At 41.4% G+C, this 19,738-nt stretch overlaps 1 protein-coding gene across 5 annotated transcripts in view; it reads left to right on the forward strand.

The window, feature by feature from the left end:
• Positions 1–309: 309 nt before the first annotated feature.
• Positions 310–19,738, forward strand: part of LOC148902260 (protein phosphatase 3 catalytic subunit alpha) — a 75,044-nt gene continuing 55,615 nt past the window's right edge. For 3 of the 5 annotated variants that reach the window (XM_088990637.1, XM_088990640.1, XM_088990639.1), the window contains exon 1: positions 311–648. In XM_088990637.1, the coding sequence (XP_088846763.1) occupies positions 588–648 (61 nt within the window). In that variant the 5' untranslated portion in view covers positions 311–587. Of the gene's footprint in view, positions 649–19,738 lie in introns of all 5 variants that reach the window. The other 2 variants (XM_088990636.1, XM_088990641.1) reach the window with 2 other exon arrangements.

Genomic DNA, 19,738 nt, shown 5'->3' on the forward strand with positions numbered 1-19,738 from the left:
TTGTTTTCCAGGTGTTAGCGGGCTTTGTTCTCATTGAATTATCAACATTGACTCGACTTTCACTGCATTCGCAACCCCCAAAAATTATAATTTACATTTTTTAATCTGGTCAAAAGTTGTTTTTAAAGAACAGATTTTTTATTTGTATTTTATTTTTTTCATGAATCAGTGATCATCAAGTATCGTCCTGACCTATTGTCTCGAAATTAAATATAGGGGCGTTGCGTTGCGTGCTGTGGACCAATAGAAACGTCTTATTTTCCGGGTAGGCGGGCTCAAGAAAAACAGCATGATTGACTGCGCTCTCGCTCTCCGTCTCCCTCGGCGTTACGTTGAGGCAACAGTGCGCTGAGTAACAGTAAATCAAACCTCGCAGCCGGAGCAGTGAAACCAAAAACCCGTAAACCTCGTCGCTGTATTTTTGGCCGCTGACAGGAGCGACTGAGACACCCCCCACACCTACCCCTCCCGGCCTTGTCTTTCCTTCCTCGGCTGGAGGCACCAAAAGACTTGTCCGGCGAGAGCGACGCGGCCAAGCGTTTATCCGCCTACTTTCTGTTCGAGCTCAATATTTGTTCACACTGGAAATGTCCGAAACCAAGCCGAATGACGAGCCGAAGTTATCGACGACGGACAGGGTGGTGAAATGTGAGTACTCCGTTTGCTCTTTGACATTTCTTCCCCTCCCTCCACACCCCCTTACCCATACACACACACACCCCGAGACGGATTCACGGTCGAGATGGTATGTTGGTTGGTTGGCTGTGGAGGAAGACGAAGGGTGTTAGCCGAGCGGTGACAGCGGCTCCGTACGAGGAAGTGGGGCTCGCTGCCACCCGGTCGACCGACCCAATTGGGTTCCGAATGAGCCACATTGTACCTTTTCACCGTTTTCACCGGCCACCGGTGCAGCCTGCAAATATGACACATTGCGCACAACCATCGCTCGGGCGAGTTGGAAGCTCATTTTGCATTGTACCGCCGACCATAATTTTATCAGGGCTTTTTTCCCCTCACTCAATCGTTGCTTGGTATATGTGTGTGCGCGTGCGTCCGTGTGTGTGTGTGTGTGTGTGTGTGTGTGTGTGTGTGTGTGTGTGTGTGTGTGTGTGTGTGTGTGTGTGTGTGTGTTTGTGTGTGTTTGGTCGAGGCAATTCATGCCTAAATGCGTTTGAAATTCCACTTTTGCAATATATCCCAAAAAACCCCATAGAGATCGCAATCAGTTCGGTTGCACACAAAAGCAATGCAGCCAGTTGCATGCGAGTTTTCCTGTCACGCTGACAAGGATTTGCCCCCCACCCCCGCCTCCCCAAACACAGACTCACCAATCCCCATCCCCGCCCCATTTCTGCCTTGTTTTTTTAGCCTCAAACTGAGTGTGACGTGCCACACTTTGCTACAATCTGCCCTACAAAGAGGGGCTTGTGTGTGTGTGGACAGTGGTGTAGCTCGCTTGACAAGCAGCAAATGGGTAGATGAGGAGAAAAAGGTGCATTCCAGCATGTTGTTGAAAAAAATGACTTCATTGTGCAAAGTAAGGAAAGAGAATGAAATGGTGTGTGTTAAAATGTCAAGTGGCGTAATGCTAGGAAACGATGCATATAGGCTCGTGAATGCATCCGTTTCGAGCATGGTGTTATTCACTCGTATGAGAAATTTAGCGAAACAGATTATGCAACAGTGTTTACAGACATGTTCTTTATCCTCTACAAAGAAAGATTTTAGTTGCGGCATGCTGGGTCGCTGCTATGACGCCGCTATGTTGCTTCCGGGTGAGCACAGCAAAAGTATAATAATAATAATAACAATAATAATAATAAGAATACATTTTAATTACTAAGAACCTTTCAAAACTCACAATGTCAGTTGAATTGAAGCAAAACAGTGTGGGAGGGAGGGTCAATAGTATGTCAAGGCACCACTTTAATTCAATTCAGACTCATTCAAGACAAACAATTGTTAAACATTGTCAGGGATCATCACCAATCACCAATGTAAGAATTTTGCGTCTGGAAAACTGCAAACTATTGGCGCATCATTTGGTCGTAGTAGTAGTAGTCGTAGTGGTATAAAATGCCCCAAAAATGTCCCAATTACTTCAGACGCCAAACGTTTAGGACATACACATCATGTGTTGCTCACATGACTTTTTTTTTTAAATTTCCTTGTGAATATTTCAAAACATCATTCGCCATGACAGTCTTCAGCATCATGAAGGCAAATTAATCATGGATATGACAAGTATGGCTTTTGAAGAGATTGAGCAATATATTTAAGATGCTCTGGTGGGACGTCCCCCCCCCCGGGCCACACGTTTGTTTTCACATCTTATAATTCTTTATTCAAACACACTGTAAATACTGTCTTAACGATTCAGAGTCACCTGGGCACTCGGAATTGTTGATTCTATTGGGAGAAGTGTGTGTGTTTTGCTTATTGTGACAACACCGGTGCTTTGCTTTCTTTGTGTGTACAAAGCAGCTATCCAAAATTCCTCCAGGCTAAAGGTGCAAAGTCACTTGTTTGTCCGTCACGTATCTGGCAAAATTTCAGTCCAACTCTGAATCCATTTGGTACTGCGCAGCAGCCTCGTGACTTAGAATGCGATAAGCAGCTTTTTGCATCTCTTCATTTCTTGCTTGTGTCCCTTCCTGTGAGTTTTGAGTTGCTCAAGATTTCTTCATCGCAGCGAGGTGGAGTGCAGGAAACGGCATGACTCTCTTGACCTGACTGGCGATGCCTTTCTGACGAGACTTTGTCGTCCAACTGCGGTTGATGAAAAGTTGTGAAATGACAAGCATTGACCATTTTGACTCGTTCCATTCCAGCTATTTACAAAAGGAGAACCTAATTGAGTTCCAGCCAGTTAAGAGCATTCAGGCTGATCTTTCAAGGCTAATGGAAAATTATGTTTTGACTATGGCAACAGAAACTACAAAATGAAAGATTACACTCTTGTTACTACCATATGCCATTTTTTGGCAATCAGCAGTCTAGCAGTTGTTGGTTATCACCTCATTTGAACCCAAAAATTCAAGAAACAAGGTTTTTGTGTAAATATTCTTAGTATATTATCCACAATGGTGATTGATGCAAGTAACTTTTGCTTTAGTGCAGGGGTGTCAAAGTCATTTTTTGCCGCGGGCCACATTGTAGTTATGGTTTCCTCTCGAGGGCCGTTATGAATTTGGGGAACCCATTAGAATGTTTAAATCCCTTCAAATATTACATATAGAGCACACAGCAAATTAATGAATAACTCATTTTCAAATCTGAAGTCAAGAATAATGACTTTTATTGTGGTTGACATCCAAAAATATGAAATTTTGGCTCAGATTTTAGCAATCATCATGGAATTTAACAAGTTTGATTTGCTTTCGCAGGCCGAAAAAAATGATGTGGCGGACCGGATTTGGCCCGCGGGCCTTGACTTTGACACCTGTGCTTTAGTGACTTCTCAGTCCTTTTTTTCTGTTAGATACTCACAAATACATTGAAAAGGTGAAAAAAATGGTCGTAGTAGTAGTAGTAGTAATTAGTAGTGTGTGTGCATACCATGCCATCTACTTCTGTTTTTTTCAATGTAAAGTTTATTATGAATTCACAGGTCCATACAGTCAATGTAAAGAAAAAAAGCATACAACTCACTTCTACATCCATTAATACTCTGGAGTAGTTCCATCTTAAAATAACCAAAACTAGGTGATGAAATTTATTATTATTATTATTATTATTATTATTATTATTATTATTATTATTATTATTATTATTATTATTATACAAAACATGTAAGGAGTAGTAATGTACTCAATAATACACATGTAACCATTTTTATAATATAATAACATGAGAACAAAGAAAGAAAAGAGAAAAGTTAAAAAAATAAACAAAAATAAAATAAACTCAAATAAAATATTTGACTCATAACGCTTTCTGTTAAAGGATAACCGACGCCACCGGACAAATTGTGTCCATAATTTGTAAAATCGCTTCAAATTACTTCTACTGAGCGTATTTTACAAAGATTCCAGTGCACATAGCTATATTTTACGTTTTAAGACTCGCACTGAATAATCAGGAAGTCTTGTTTTTGAGTTGGTAACGATTCCTGACGTCACATCACGGAAGGAACGCCCCTTACCGAGAAAAGCACACACAATGCATTTTGCGGTACTTTGTTGATGGCGAAATTAGAAGGAAAACACATAACATGCACCAAGGCGCACCGATGACCATACCTCCATAAGCAGAGACGGATCGAATTTGACAATTTGACTTTGGCCGGGAGGCTACCTGACGTGTGTGCGTTTTTAGGGGTGTGTGCTGCAGAGCTCTTCTAGCTGGATGTAATAAACCTCCAGCCAAGTGAAGTCATCTTTTAGTCCAGAACGTAAACGAGACGCACATATTTTATCAGAATCTTCATCGGATGCTTCTGCTTGTGTGTACACCACAGAGTGGATTTTCTGTCGTTTTGATTCAAAATTGATTTGGAACATTTATGCAGAGTTGGAAGTTGACTTGGATTACTTTGGGGTGCATTCGCCATTTGCGATTTGATCTTCCATTTGTTTCTGTTTTGCCAACTCTTCAGGAGAATCTTGCCATTGCCTCACATTTCATACCCACGTTGAACGTTTTAAGTAATCACGATGAAAGCATCTAGATATGCAATGACAGTACATCATCTCCTCTGAGTTTATTTATGACTGACATGAAACCACTTTATGAGATACAAGCAACCTGCCTTTCAAATCAATCACACTTGGATTTGACACTTCCTGTCATACCATCCATCATTGGCAGCGCTTAAGGTGGCCGGTATGCAGCGGGACTGAGTACAAGCGCTTCTGAATTTTTACCCCTCAAGCGTAACGGGGATTTCAGATGAGCACATGGTACCCTCCTCCTTTGCACACTCATACTCATGATTTGTTTACCTTAAAAATAAACAAATAAATATATTTTAAAAAACTGCATAAATAAATAAATAAATAAATACATGTGTAAATAAAGAATCCAGCCTCACCTAAAAATAAATAACTAAATAAAGAATCACACATGAATAAATAAATACATTAACATATACATAAATACGTAAATCACACATTAATAAATAAATACATAAATCAATACATAAATAAATGCATAAATACATACCGTATATTTCGGATTATAAATCGCAGTTTTTTTCATAGTTTGGTCGGGGGTGCGATTTATAAATCGGAGCGATTTATATATGCTTTTTTTATTACTGTATATCATTTCACATGTTATTTTCACATTAAACCGCAAGAGCGCAGAGAAGAGGAAGTGGCGCCTTGTCTACCTGCCGAGTTGGGGATGTTATTTAAAAGTGACACCGAGGATGAAGATTTCCTTGGATTTGGTGATTTGGAGTAAAACCTGATATTTTGGTAAACTTGTTAGCATGTTCTTTGTGCTAGAGTTATCTGAATAACTCTTGTAAAAGACTGTTCTGGGTTACCAAAAAGGAGGTGTGTCCATCGGAGTTGCGTAGAGCGAGAGCTGCGGTGTTATGTTGGAAAAAAAAGAAGTGAAACGGAGCCTGATGTTCTCTATTTTTTTTTAATTTAAATTTAATAAATTTAGAGAGCCACTGTTTCTAATCTATGACACAAAGAAACCACCATTGTATGATAGCAGCCCACGTCTCCATCCTTAGCAGCTCGCCACAAACTTTGTCGTCTTGCGATGCACATCTGATATGAGATGTGTTCAAGTGTCGTTGGATATTTCACTCTCCAGAATACATTTGTAAGTAAATTAGAAATGCAGTGATACCTCAGGTTACAAACTTAATTGGTTCCCAAAAAGTGTGTGTAAGTCGAAAAGTTCGTCTGCCAAACATTTATCCATTCCCAAATCCCCAAAAAACACAAATTTCGACTAAATAATCTTAAAACTACACAAAATATACCTTATTTTATGTATAATAAATGTGCTATTGTATTGTAATTAAAGAAATAAACTATACTTTTTAATAAAGTTGTTTTATTTACCTTTGTGATTGATTCTGATTCTGATTGTTGATGTAGTTTCCTCTTGATGATATCCGAGTGAAGTTGCCATGCTTTCTTGGCGATGATACCCTCACTCACAATGTCCCCTGCTATCTGATTTTCGTTAATCCAAATCAACTGAAGTTTTGCAACCTCTTCTATTGCCCGAGACCGTTGCTTAGACAACACAGAAACACCCTTAGCCACACATAGCAATGGTTGACTTAGGATACTGGCTCTGGGACACTAAATCACACAAACGCACACCTTGGTAGTATTTTTCGATGATCTCCTTCTGCTTGATCGTAATTTTCTTTGGTGTCCTATTCATCTTAACTCTAGCCTGTGGTGGGGTCTTTTTCGGTCCCATAATAGGAAAAGTGCTCCACTCGATAGCAAACCATGTCTGCAATCAAAGGGGGTGTGGAAAACTAGTCCGCCAGCCACCATGGCGCTTTTTGACCGTGTGGTTTGGTGTTCATCTGCCGAAAACTAGTCCGCCAGCCACCGCGGTGCAGTGTGCTTCTGTTCATCCGCCGAAAACGAGTTAGTATGCCAAGATTATATTCTCGCAAATTTAATGTTCGTAAAGCGCAGTGTTTGTGAGCTAAAGCGTTCGTAAGACGAGGTATCACTGTATATGTAGTCATTTCAGATAAAATGGCTGAAGGGAGGTACTCAGATTCTTCATGGGGCTTGACCCACACCCTACCCCCATCCTCGGTCACGTCACGGTGTCGTGAAGGTGCCTCCTTCCAAGCTTTGTCGCTCATTAGATTAAGAAAGAATTAGGCTCCGTTGTGGATTTAGGGCGCGGCAAAGCGTCGGATTTGGCCAGATTAAGCTCCATCTAGGGGGATAACGGCGGCTCCGCTCAGAGGTTGTAATCTGACTCTGTTGGATGACGCCTGCTAATTCATGTGAACAAATGGACGGGGAGGGGGGCTCAAAAAGATGAAGGGGCAGCTTGTGAATTGACGACGCAGAGTATGAATACGAGCTCTTGTGCCCGTTTTGACATCGCCAATTGTTTTCTCTGCAGATGCAAAGCATTTTGGGGCTTTCATCTCATGGCCACGAGATATCAATTCGCCACATTTTTATTTTAGATGTTGGAGGGGTGTTGAGGAGCATTGGCCATTGACAAAAAAATAACAATTTGGAAGGGAGACAATATTGGATTGGATTGGATTTCCCTTTATTAGTCTCGCAGTGGAGAAATACATGAGCTGCTTGGAAAGGCAGCCACTCTCCCGGCGCCGTCTTGAAGTGAAAAGAACCAAAAAAACAAAATAACAAATAATATGACAACAAATATTACTAGATGCCCTGGGTCTCACATTCCATGCCTTGAAGGACAACCGACGCCCGCGGACAAGTTGTGTCCATAATTTGTAAAATCACTTCAAATGACTTCTAATCACTTCAAATGACTACTATTTTACAATGATTCCACCGCATATGTTTTGCGTTCTAAGACTCACGCTGAATATTCAGGAAGTCTTGTTTTTGAGTTGGTGACGATATCTACCGTGTCGACACGGCAGGTATTGTCACTGACCGAGAAAGCGACACACCCAAAAATGCATTCATTTGTACCCAAAATTGCATTCATTTTTTGGTACTTTGTTTGGTCTGAAACTTCATGTTAATAGGTCTTGATGGCGAAATTAGAAGGAAAACACATAAATAATGCGATGGTGAATCATTGTCTGTTGCAGTAAGACTACTATTTGATACGAGCTGACACAAATTCCCAGCAAACAAACCAACCCATACCCAACGGAGCCATCTTGTGCATTTTCTGGGACGCTACATTTCAGTCCAGATGCCTCAAAATGACACGGAATAACTTCTTTAATCGATTGCAAACATCTATGCTTTCCTCTTCAGAACTACAGTAAAGTCTCGTTATATCGATATCGGATATATCGATAGTCCCGGTTATATCAATACTATTTCTATGCACGCACGGAGAAAATTACATGCAAACAGGGTCGGATATATCGATAGTCCCGGTTATATCGATATTTTTTCGGACTCCCTTGAATATCGATATAACGAGACTTTACTGTATTTGAATCATATTCATAACTGGATGAGTAACAAGAAAGCATCTTCTCCGAATCTGAAGCCATTGTTTTGATTCTCGAGCAAGGCAAGACGTCTTGGCGTGACGTCACGAACAAGGGGGCGGGACCTTCTGAAACTGGCAATTTCCGGTTTCATTTCGAAGTAGTTTTTGGCCACTTTAAGTCATTTTTATTGGTGTTTTTCATTTGACTAAAAATGTCAGCCTGCGTGTTTTGGGTATTTTAGATGCTATAAAACGTTTTTCTGATGTCAGTTAGGAAAGAAAGAAATGGTGTCGGTTGTCCTTTAAGAGAGTCTGTGTGTGGACACCATGCGGAAGGAAGTCTACTTTTAGACAAGGTGGCAGTGGGGAGGTGGGGTGAGAAGAGGCTAACTCAGTGAGCTGCCAGCTCGCTGGTTCGAGTGGTGGTTGTAAATCTCTTTCTTCACCATCCCTGGGATAACGAGCTTGTGTGGATGGATTTAGGTTCGCGCACACTGTTTCACTGGCATAACACGCTTGGATCACGTCTCGGCTAAATCAACATTTCAGAATTGATGTTTGATTGGAAAATAATAATATTATTATTAATAATAATAATGATAATAATATGACAACGCCAATCTGCCTCGCACCGTTCTCCAAATAAGAGGCCTAGTGTGATTGCTTCAAGCTTTTTTGTGGACTGTCATACTGACAGCAAAAAAACAATTAAACTTGGTAGATTTAAACACATATAATTTCAGATTCTGCCTGGCTTACAAAAATGTCAATGTCATTTTTTTAACTCATTCACTGACAGACAATGTCCAAAAATGAGTCCACTCTAGTGCCAGGGTTTTTGTCATTTTCACTCAAATTGAAGGACCCACAGAATATTGCGTTTTAGGACTACATAAACATTCAATTCAGCGTAAGAAACCTTCTCTTCTTTCATCAGAATTAAAGTTAATTCCCAAGTTATACAGGCATGACAATTTTCTGACGATCGGCGGATTTCCGAGTTTTTCAGACCAAATGGCCAGATAAAACGAAATACAGTAAAGTCTCGTTATATCGATATTCTCGGGAGTTAGAAAAAATGTCGATATAACCGTACTGTCGATATATCCGTCCTGCGCCGAACTGCATTAACAAAAGCTGCCAAAAGAGGGCATCCAAGCGCCATATAAGAAACGGAGCTGGCCATGAGCTCGCCATTTTGTGCCTCTTTTTTTTGGGTGAGAGATGTTCCCCCAATGTTGCCTCAAAATGGCACATATCAAAGTCAAAGTCAAAGTCAGCTTTATTGTCAAATATGCTAATATGCATGACATACAGCACAGATGAAATTACTGTCCTCTCGGACCCAGCATGCAAGGCACTTATAATTACTGTAACAAACATAAACATGAAAACGCCAATTTGCATATAATTCTTTAATCGATTGCAAACATGTATGCTTTCCTCTAACTGGATGTGTAACAAGAAAGCATATTATCCGAATCTGAAGCCATTGTTTGGATTCACAATCAATGCAAGACGTCTTGGCGTGAAGTCATTTTTATTGGTGTTTTGCATTTGAATAAAAAGTGACATCGGTTGTCCTTTAATACACAGTATGGAATGTATGGTAATTTTCAAAATCATCACGCTTCAGCAGACAAAACAAGAAAGATTGTTGCAAAAAACGATTGCATTCATATAAAGTACAGTGAGCATGTACATAACACAACAGGGAAACTGCAACACTTACATCTTACTGTATTATGTATGCAAGTCATCAATCGTCTTCTGCTTCCCATTTTTACCTTTTAACACAAACACTTCAATCTCGTCTGCTACACACGAGCTGGCGTCTGAAAATGAAAATGGCTCTGCTACACAGGAGCTGGTCACGTAACAAACTCACGTGACCAAGTCGACCAATGGCGCGACCGATGGCGTGTATCGATATAAACATAGCAAAATGGCCGGCGGGAGATGAAAAAGAGCACCATAGTAACCGGATTATCGTAAGAACCACGAATCGTACTAAACGGAACTAATTATACATAAAAATACTAGAAATGTGCACGGGAAATGAAAATAGTGTCGTAATAAGCAGTATTATCAATATAAACGATATCGATATAACGAGACTTTACGGTATGTATTCTCGCTTTTTTTGCTGTTCATTTCTGTTTCGGCTTGTGTTGGCGGAAAGCACAATTTTGATTGGATGATACTGACGCCGGTTGGCGGAAAGCGCCATTTTGATTGGATGATCTTGACTTAGGTGCCGTTGATGTCGAAACAGGTAAACGCCCCCTTTTAAATAAGCGGACGAGTAAAAAAAAATCAGGTTGATTCGCCTTTGTGGAGAGAACAGGTTCTAATTTGATATATTCTAATTTGCAATGAAACAATACCATCAATGAAACAGTCGAATGTCAGTGGCACTATGACAGGCCCCATGCTAATGTTAGCATCAATATACTACTGGCAGCAGAAAGCAAGCGTGCAAGCTAATGAGCAGTGTGCAGGCCAGCTAGCAGTAAACTTTTGTATGTACAACGGTATATAAAAGGTATATGTGTGTGTGCATCCCCGCCTTTTTTTCCAGACTTTTTTCACATTTGTCATTCTCATCCCTGGTTTTATAGGTCTGGAGGTTTTAGTAGTTTTTTAGGTCATTTTTATTGGTGTTTTGCATTTGCATTTTTATTGGTGTTTTACATTTGACTAAAAATATCATACTGTGTGTTTTGGGTATTTTAGATGCTATAAAACGTTTTTCTGGTGTCAGTTAAAAAACAAAACAGTGACTTCTGTTGTCCTTTAAAGAGCACTATAACAACAGCTGAAGCTGTAACAAACCACTAACATGGGAAAAAGGCAAATGCTGCCCCCTCGTGGAAGGGGAAAACATTGCCAGAGGTCTGACCAGATCTTTATCAGCACCCCCCCCCCCCCTTCCTGCAAGAAAAACCATGACCCGAACAAATTCGGGAATGGCGCTCCACGCCATGCTTTTCAAATCCTGAATACATTTGGGAATGGAAGTGAATGAGTTAACGAATAACTATTTTTCAAATTTGAAATCAAGAAACATGACTGTTATTGCGGCTTACATGGGACAATTTGAAATTTAGGTTCACACTTTAGCAAGCATCATGGAATTTCACGATTTAGATTTGATTTCGCCGACTGAATAAAATGATGTGCTGGGCCAAATTTGGCCCCCGAGCCTTGACTTTGACACCTGTGTTCTATACCCATTCGTAGTCAGCAAGCTGTCTTGGAATTAGGTCAGTATGTCAGCTTTCCTTGTTCTGGTGTCTCTCTCTTTTGCTCTCTCCCTCTTTCTTTTTTTAAATGGCGCCAAAGACGAAGCGTCATCTTTTGAGTTATTCAATATCAAGTTTTAATGAACCAGATGTCACACCTTAGTGCTGTCTGACTCTTTGTGTCTCCTCAGAGAACACACACACACACACACACGAACGCACGCACGCACGCACACACACACACACACACAACACACGGTTGTTACTTTGCCCTTATTATCATGCAGGGAAAACATACCTGAAGTATAATTTCTGTGGCGCGCGGACAGGGGCAAGCCCCTACATGCTATTTTGAAACACACACTCAGGATTTTCATTTGGAGACCACTTTCCCTCTTCCTATCGTAATCATGTGCAGGGCATGTCAAATGGCAAAAGATTTGATCAGGCTTGTGTCTGTGAACGTGCGCAGAGGTTTGAATTTCCCTGCATTCGGGGTGTTAAATGTTACATATCAGCTGTCAACGCACTGCTATTCCCATTTGTCCTCAAGGGTTGTCGCACCGCATTCCACTACAGGTTCACTTTGGAGTTTTGCTTACCATCCCTCCTTTTTTGTAATCTGCTAATGGCATCGATGGCTTTAATGGCAATTAGATGAGGCTGCAGTTTTGAACACGGAGGATTTTGTAGATTTTATATGTCACAGCCATTCAGCAAATGAGCAAAAATGTGGCCAATTGGGAAAAGCCCTAATTACAGACGAAAAGTGTTCATCACAGGTTTTTTTTTTTAATTAGTATTTTTTTCCACAACACTTTTCTGTCCTTTTTCCTTGCTCCACCTGCCGTTTGATAAGACACCCTGAGGGAAAGGTTTCGCCCTCTTTCAGGTGCCATTAGCTCACTAACCTCATTGTGGGGACAAAAGAGAAACTCCAGCTATACAAATACAGCTGGGGGGTGAGCACATGCCTCAAGGTTTGTTTACATTGGTTGGGCATGCACCGATCACAGGCTGCCCCGCTTCGAGCTAAGCTTCTTGTTCCACGTGGTGCTCAGAAGTGAGCAGCCGGTTTTGGGATTTGAATATTTTTCTGCATTTGCACTTCTTGATGCTGCCGAATGACACCGCTTAGATTTTGGGGGAGGACTGCTGGTGTATGTGTATATTTTAATACCACAACAACAGAAAGCACGACTAACCGTAATGGGCAAGGCGAACCATGCATGTTATCTGTGACTATTTATTTATTTATTTATTTATTTATTTGCCGTAATTATCTTTAGACATTTCATGTTTGGATATTTATATTGTTTTATTATTTTATTTATAATTTCATATTTATTCTTTGCTTCATTGCTCCATTTATTTATTTATTGTTTTTGTAATACTATAACAATACGTCTGTGTAAGCTCTCAGTCGTACAGGAGTGGTCCATCGATGAGAAGGTTTCTTCAGCCGTCATCTGTACAAATGTGAAGGTTTCGGACGTTTCGCCTCCTATCCAAGAGGCTTCGTCAGCGAACTAAAGTCTGACTGGTCGTATCGGCCCTATTTATATATCCCTAATGTCCAGGCATGGCGGCGCTGGACACTGCTATGATAGGTCACTACTCTCAGGTTGGGGGGAGAGTACGACCAGTCAGACTTTAGTTCGCTGACGAAGCCTCTTGGATAGGAGGCGAAACGTCCGAAACCTTCAAAATTGTACAGATGACGGCTGAAGAAACCTTCTCATCGAATACTATAACAAAGCCACAAAAAGCCCCAAATGAATGACAAAAAAAAACCTAGCTAATAGATGTAAACACAACTGCACGTTTCAATGCTAACGCAGTTGTCAACACCACTGATCACTGTCGAACAAGCTGGGGTATCCTTTTTTTTGTCTTCTGTAACTTTAACCCAAGGGCAAGCAAAGTGTCCCCAATCCTCAGGAAATGAAGCCCGTTCCTTAGGATTTTGGTCTCAGCCGTTGCCAGGCAATCACACATCTCATCAGACCATTTTAGAGTGAGCCTCCAGATTACATGGAAGTTAGCATCTCCCACGGCTCCCATTGATCATTCTTCTTTGCATCGCCGGGGAGTACCGAATGTCGCTGAGCCATCGTTTGATCCCCGATGCCGGTCGAGCTCGTAGGTGGGGAAACACCCGCTCTTTGGAATATTGCGGCGAGCAATGAGACCACTTTAGCGGAGATGCAATGAAGCCTGAGCCATGTTTCACATTGAATCGAATGGAACCAAGTCATGGCAATATTTTAGCATTTTGTTCACAAAGCCAAGACATTTTGGGGGAACAGGCTAGCAGGGAATTGGGATTGAAACTAGTTCACATTTTGTCACTAGTTCAAGTAATCGATGAGAAGGTTTCTTCAGCCGTCATCTGTACAAAAGTGAAGGTTTCGGACGTTTCGCCTCCTATCCAAGAGGCTTCGTCAGCGAACTAAAGTCTGACTGGTCGTATCGGCCCCATTTATATATCCCTAATGTCCAGACATGGTGGCGCCGGACACAGCTATGATAGGTCCCTACTCTCAGGTTGGGAGGGGCGGGGGACCCCTCCCTGTGGCCCCACTGATTGTTCCTACATTCCTGACTAACGATTGGCCTATTACCCCCACTGCCTCCGGTATCACCTCATCAGCATAACGACCCTCATCAGCATTGCGAAAGTTGCCTAACCTGTTTTGCCTAAGCAGGCTATTGTATGAATGATCCAAATTGAACCTCACCCCACCAGACCGATTTAACGAAGGATTTTGTTGTTTTATAAGAATCGCTTCTTTTACGCCCCTTTCAAACCATCTATGTTCTTTCGCTAAGATTTTAACCTCATTGTCGTCAAATGAGTGGTTGCTAGCTTTTAGGTGCAAATGTACTGCCGATTGAGGCCCACTAGTATTATCCCTGCGATGTTGATAAAGTCTTTTTTTGAGAATTTGTTGAGTCTCCCCAATGTACTGCTCTTTACAATTTTCATTCTTACAATGTATGGAATAAACTACATTACTTTGTTTTTCATTTGGTAGCCTATCTTTTGGATGCACTAATTTTTGCCTTAACGTGTTTATCGGTTTGAAATAAGTAGGAATTTTATGTTGCCAAAGGACTCTTTGTAATTTTTCAGAAACTCCTGCAATGTACGGTACTGCTACTCCTCTCCTTTTTGAATCTTGAGAATTATTGGTTTCGTTCGCTATTCTTTCTTTCTGACATTTGTTGAATGACCACTGAGGGTACCCACAGTTAGTGAGTGCTCTCCTGATATGTTTTGACTCCTTTTCTCTACCTTCAGTGCTAGTTGGTATTAGTTTAGCCCTATGCTGGAGGGTTCTGATAACTCCTAGTTTATGTTGTAAAGGGTGGTTAGAGTCAAAAAGTAAGTATTGGTCAGTGTGCGTAGCCTTCCTGAAGACTTCTGTTTTTAGCGCTCTGTCCTCTTTTATAATTACTTTACAATCCAAGAAGGCTAGTCGGTTCTCTTGAATGTCCTCACGAGTAAATTTAATGTTGAAGTCTACAGAGTTGAGGTGATCTGTGAAGGATTGAATTTCTTGTTTCTTAATTATGACAAAAGTATCGTCCACATATCTAAACCAGTGTCTAGGTTTTGTCCCTGGGAAGGATGTGAGGGCCTGTTTCTCCATCTCTTCCATGTAAAGATTAGCCACTATGGGTGAAACTGGTGAGCCCATAGCACAACCATGAATTTGTTTATAAAATTTTTCCCGAAATTGAAAATACGTAGTATTAAGGCAGATTTCTAATAATTGGCAGATGTGATCCGGTTTAAGTTTGGTTCTTTCATGCAGAGAAACATCCGCCAGCAGCCTCGTCCTCACCACTGAGACTGCTGCTGGGGTTGGGACAGATGTAAAGAGAGAAGTCACATCGTATGATGCCAAAGTTTCCTCAGGTTCCAATATGAGGTCTTTGATCCTCTCTACAAACCCTGTGGTATTCTCTACGTGATATTCAGTGTTACCAACCAACGGAGCTAAAATAGTTTTTAAATATTTGGCTACATTGTATGTAGAGGAGTCAATGCTACACACAATGGGTCTGAGGGGGAACCCTTCTTTATGTATTTTTGGCAGGCCATAGATACATGGCGTGGCCTCTCCCGGGTATAATCTAAAATACATCTGTTTGTCTATATGTTTTCCTTTCTCTAACTTTTGGAGACAGTCAATAATTTCTTTCTTGTATCTATTGGAAGGGTCCCTTTTTAGTTGCTCATACGTGTTAGAATCACTGATTAACCTATTTATTTTGTCTTCATAATCCAATGTGTTGAGAAGCACTGTGCATCTGCCCTTGTCTGCTGGCAAAATAGTAATATTTTTGTCTTTTTGTAGAGTAGTTAACGCCTTTCTCTCTTCTAATGTTATGTTGGACGGAGGAAGTTTGGCACTACTGAGAAGAGCTGATATTTTAATGCGTAGATCATCTGCCTCTGCATACGAAAGTTTGTTATTTTTAATAGCCGATTCAGTAGCTGTGATATAATCTATTGTAGGTATAGTTTTAGGAGTCACTGAGAAATTTAAACCTTTGGTAAGTACCGCCTTTTCTGTCTCTGAGAGATCTGTGTCTGACAAATTTTTGATCCAATTCTCCCTTGCAAACTGTACATTCCTAATTTTTCGCGTGTTTACCAGTAGCTGAGATTGTTTCAGTAAAAGTAATTTTTGAAATTTACCCTTTTGTCTCTCTTTGGTTTTGCTGTGGTGCCTCATATAACCGGATTTAGTAAATTCACACACTTCCTGATAGATTTTGTGGGTAAGTTTAGTTTGTAATCGCTGATAATAAGTTTCTATTTCTGACTGTTTGTTTTTTATCTCTATGTTAAGTCTCCTAATTCGCAAATTTAGAATTTTCCTAGTATAATTTTGTTGCATTTTATCGGCTAAGTATCCGGGTTCCAGGGGTGCTTGCTTCAAGCATTTAGGAATTAACCGGCTCTGTCTACATCTAAGATTGAATCTGAGGTGGTTCTTTAAATCAGCTAATTTAAAGGTGGCCTTTTCTAAGTTACGTACCAGCAGAAGGATGTCTCTCCCAAAGTTGGCAGCAATGCGTCTGTGTAAGCTCTCAGTCGTACAGGAGTGGTCCATCGATGAGAAGGTTTCTTCAGCCGTCATCTGTACAAAAGTGAAGGTTTCGGACGTTTCGCCTCCTATCCAAGAGGCTTCGTCAGCGAACTAAAGTCTGACTGGTCGTATCGGCCCCATTTATATATCCCTAATGTCCAGACATGGTGGCGCCGGACACAGCTATGATAGGTCCCTACTCTCAGGTTGGGAGGGGCGGGGGACCCCTCTCTGTGGCCCCACTGATTGTTCCTACATTCCTGACTAACGATTGGCCTATTACCCCCACTGCCTCCGGTATCACCTCATCAGCATAACGACCCTCATCAGCATTGCGAAAGTTGCCTAACCTGTTTTGCCTAAGCAGGCTATTGTATGAATGATCCAAATTGAACCTCACCCCACCAGACCGATTTAACGAAGGATTTTGTTGTTTTATAAGAATCGCTTCTTTTACGCCCCTTTCAAACCATCTATGTTCTTTCGCTAAGATTTTAACCTCATTGTCGTCAAATGAGTGGTTGCTAGCTTTTAGGTGCAAATGTACTGCCGATTGAGGCCCACTAGTATTATCCCTGCGATGTTGATAAAGTCTTTTTTTGAGAATTTGTTGAGTCTCCCCAATGTACTGCTCTTTACAATTTTCATTCTTACAATGTATGGAATAAACTACATTACTTTGTTTTTCATTTGGTAGCCTATCTTTTGGATGCACTAATTTTTGCCTTAACGTGTTTATCGGTTTGAAATAAGTAGGAATTTTATGTTGCCAAAGGACTCTTTGTAATTTTTCAGAAACTCCTGCAATGTACGGTACTGCTACTCCTCTCCTTTTTGAATCTTGAGAATTATTGGTTTCGTTCGCTATTCTTTCTTTCTGACATTTGTTGAATGACCACTGAGGGTACCCACAGTTAGTGAGTGCTCTCCTGATATGTTTTGACTCCTTTTCTCTACCTTCAGTGCTAGTTGGTATTAGTTTAGCCCTATGCTGGAGGGTTCTGATAACTCCTAGTTTATGTTGTAAAGGGTGGTTAGAGTCAAAAAGTAAGTATTGGTCAGTGTGCGTAGCCTTCCTGAAGACTTATATTAATTTTTTATTATAATTATAAAAGAGGACAGAGCGCTAAAAACAGAAGTCTTCAGGAAGGCTACGCACACTGACCAATACTTACTTTTTGACTCTAACCACCCTTTACAACATAAACTAGGAGTTATCAGAACCCTCCAGCATAGGGCTAAACTAATACCAACTAGCACTGAAGGTAGAGAAAAGGAGTCAAAACATATCAGGAGAGCACTCACTAACTGTGGGTATCCTCAGTGGTCATTCAACAAATGTCAGAAAGAAAGAATAGCGAACGAAACCAATAATTCTCAAGATTCAAAAAGGAGAGGAGTAGCAGTACCGTACATTGCAGGAGTTTCTGAAAAATTACAAAGAGTCCTTTGGCAACATAAAATTCCTACTTATTTCAAACCGATAAACACGTTAAGGCAAAAATTAGTGCATCCAAAAGATAGGCTACCAAATGAAAAACAAAGTAATGTAGTTTATTCCATACATTGTAAGAATGAAAATTGTAAAGAGCAGTACATTGGGGAGACTCAACAAATTCTCAAAAAAAGACTTTATCAACATCGCAGGGATAATACTAGTGGGCCTCAATCGGCAGTACATTTGCACCTAAAAGCTAGCAACCACTCATTTGACGACAATGAGGTTAAAATCTTAGCGAAAGAACATAGATGGTTTGAAAGGGGCGTAAAAGAAGCGATTCTTATAAAACAACAAAATCCTTCGTTAAATCGGTCTGGTGGGGTGAGGTTCAATTTGGATCATTCATACAATAGCCTGCTTAGGCAAAACAGGTTAGGCAACTTTCGCAATGCTGATGAGGGTCGTTATGCTGATGAGGTGATACCGGAGGCAGTGGGGGTAATAGGCCAATCGTTAGTCAGGAATGTAGGAACAATCAGTGGGGCCACAGAGAGGGGTCCCCCGCCCCTCCCAACCTGAGAGTAGGGACCTATCATAGCTGTGTCCGGCGCCACCATGTCTGGACATTAGGGATATATAAATGGGGCCGATACGACCAGTCAGACTTTAGTTCGCTGACGAAGCCTCTTGGATAGGAGGCGAAACGTCCGAAACCTTCACTTTTGTACAGATGACGGCTGAAGAAACCTTCTCATCGATGGACCACTCCTGTACGACTGAGAGCTTACACAGACGTAGTTCAAGTAATCTTTTTTTCTGCCCTTCCTATGGACAAATGTCACTGCCGTTTCATTTTGGGGTTAGTGTACTGTCACTGAACGAAAACTATCATGCGGTTGAGCTTGAGCAGCTGACTTGCACTTTTGCAACGTCTCTACGTTAAAGCCATGTCGTAACAACAAAACACGCTTGATGGCTTGAACCAGTCGTCCTGTACAGAATGTAATCCGACCCCCCCGTGAAGAACGAGGCGCACCGCCTTGGGTACAGCCAAAGTGAAGTACCAATCAACACGTCCGCCTGCAGAGAGTGTAACAAAGTTATTTGAAACCGATCATCAAGTTTGTCTGCACCATCCTCACCCCAAAAAAATACTTGTTGAAATGACACAATGTGACATGATCTGGGAGGCTTCTTTTATTTTTCTTTGTTTGAGAGCTAGCTCTCCTCATTTTGTGGCCGAAACAGATGGAGTATACATCCAACCAGGACTGTCTCCATTCAGCCGTAATTGTTTCGAAGGAAAATAAATAAAATGTGTTGTGACACCGCAAACTGGCAGAGTATCCGCCATATGTTCCCTTAGCTAATACTGTCAAGAAATATGACTTCAACCAGGCTTTTGGAACAGAGGTCTGGGCCCTCGATGACGTCGCCTTCGTCACGACCGAACGGCGGCTCGCGAATGTGGCGCGAACTACCTCTAATCTCACGGCTGCCGGTAAAGCCCGCACAGATGGCGTCTTCTGCATAATACGCTGCCAGTGAATTTGGAAAGTGCTCTCGCTGCAGTATGGAGGTCAGGCTGGCGGCAGAGCGAGTGGGGTGGGGGTGAGGGGGTGATTTACTCTCCGGTTCCTTTTAGCCCATAGGGTTTGCATAATCGCCTGCTACTTCAGGGGCTCCGTCACACCTTCTCCGGTTTTATAGAGCACGGCTGGGGATCTGGTAACAGCGAGACAAGGTGTGCGCATTCACTCTTAGCCAATGCTGACTCAGAATTCCTATGCTTGTTAGAGATTCAAGTCTTTTATCAGCCAACCTCGTCTAGCTATTTTTTTTTC

Source organism: Hippocampus bargibanti, linkage group LG02 (assembly GCF_051943395.1).
Source record: "Hippocampus bargibanti isolate YZ-2025 linkage group LG02, ASM5194339v1, whole genome shotgun sequence".
NCBI lineage: Eukaryota > Metazoa > Chordata > Actinopteri > Syngnathiformes > Syngnathidae > Hippocampus > Hippocampus bargibanti.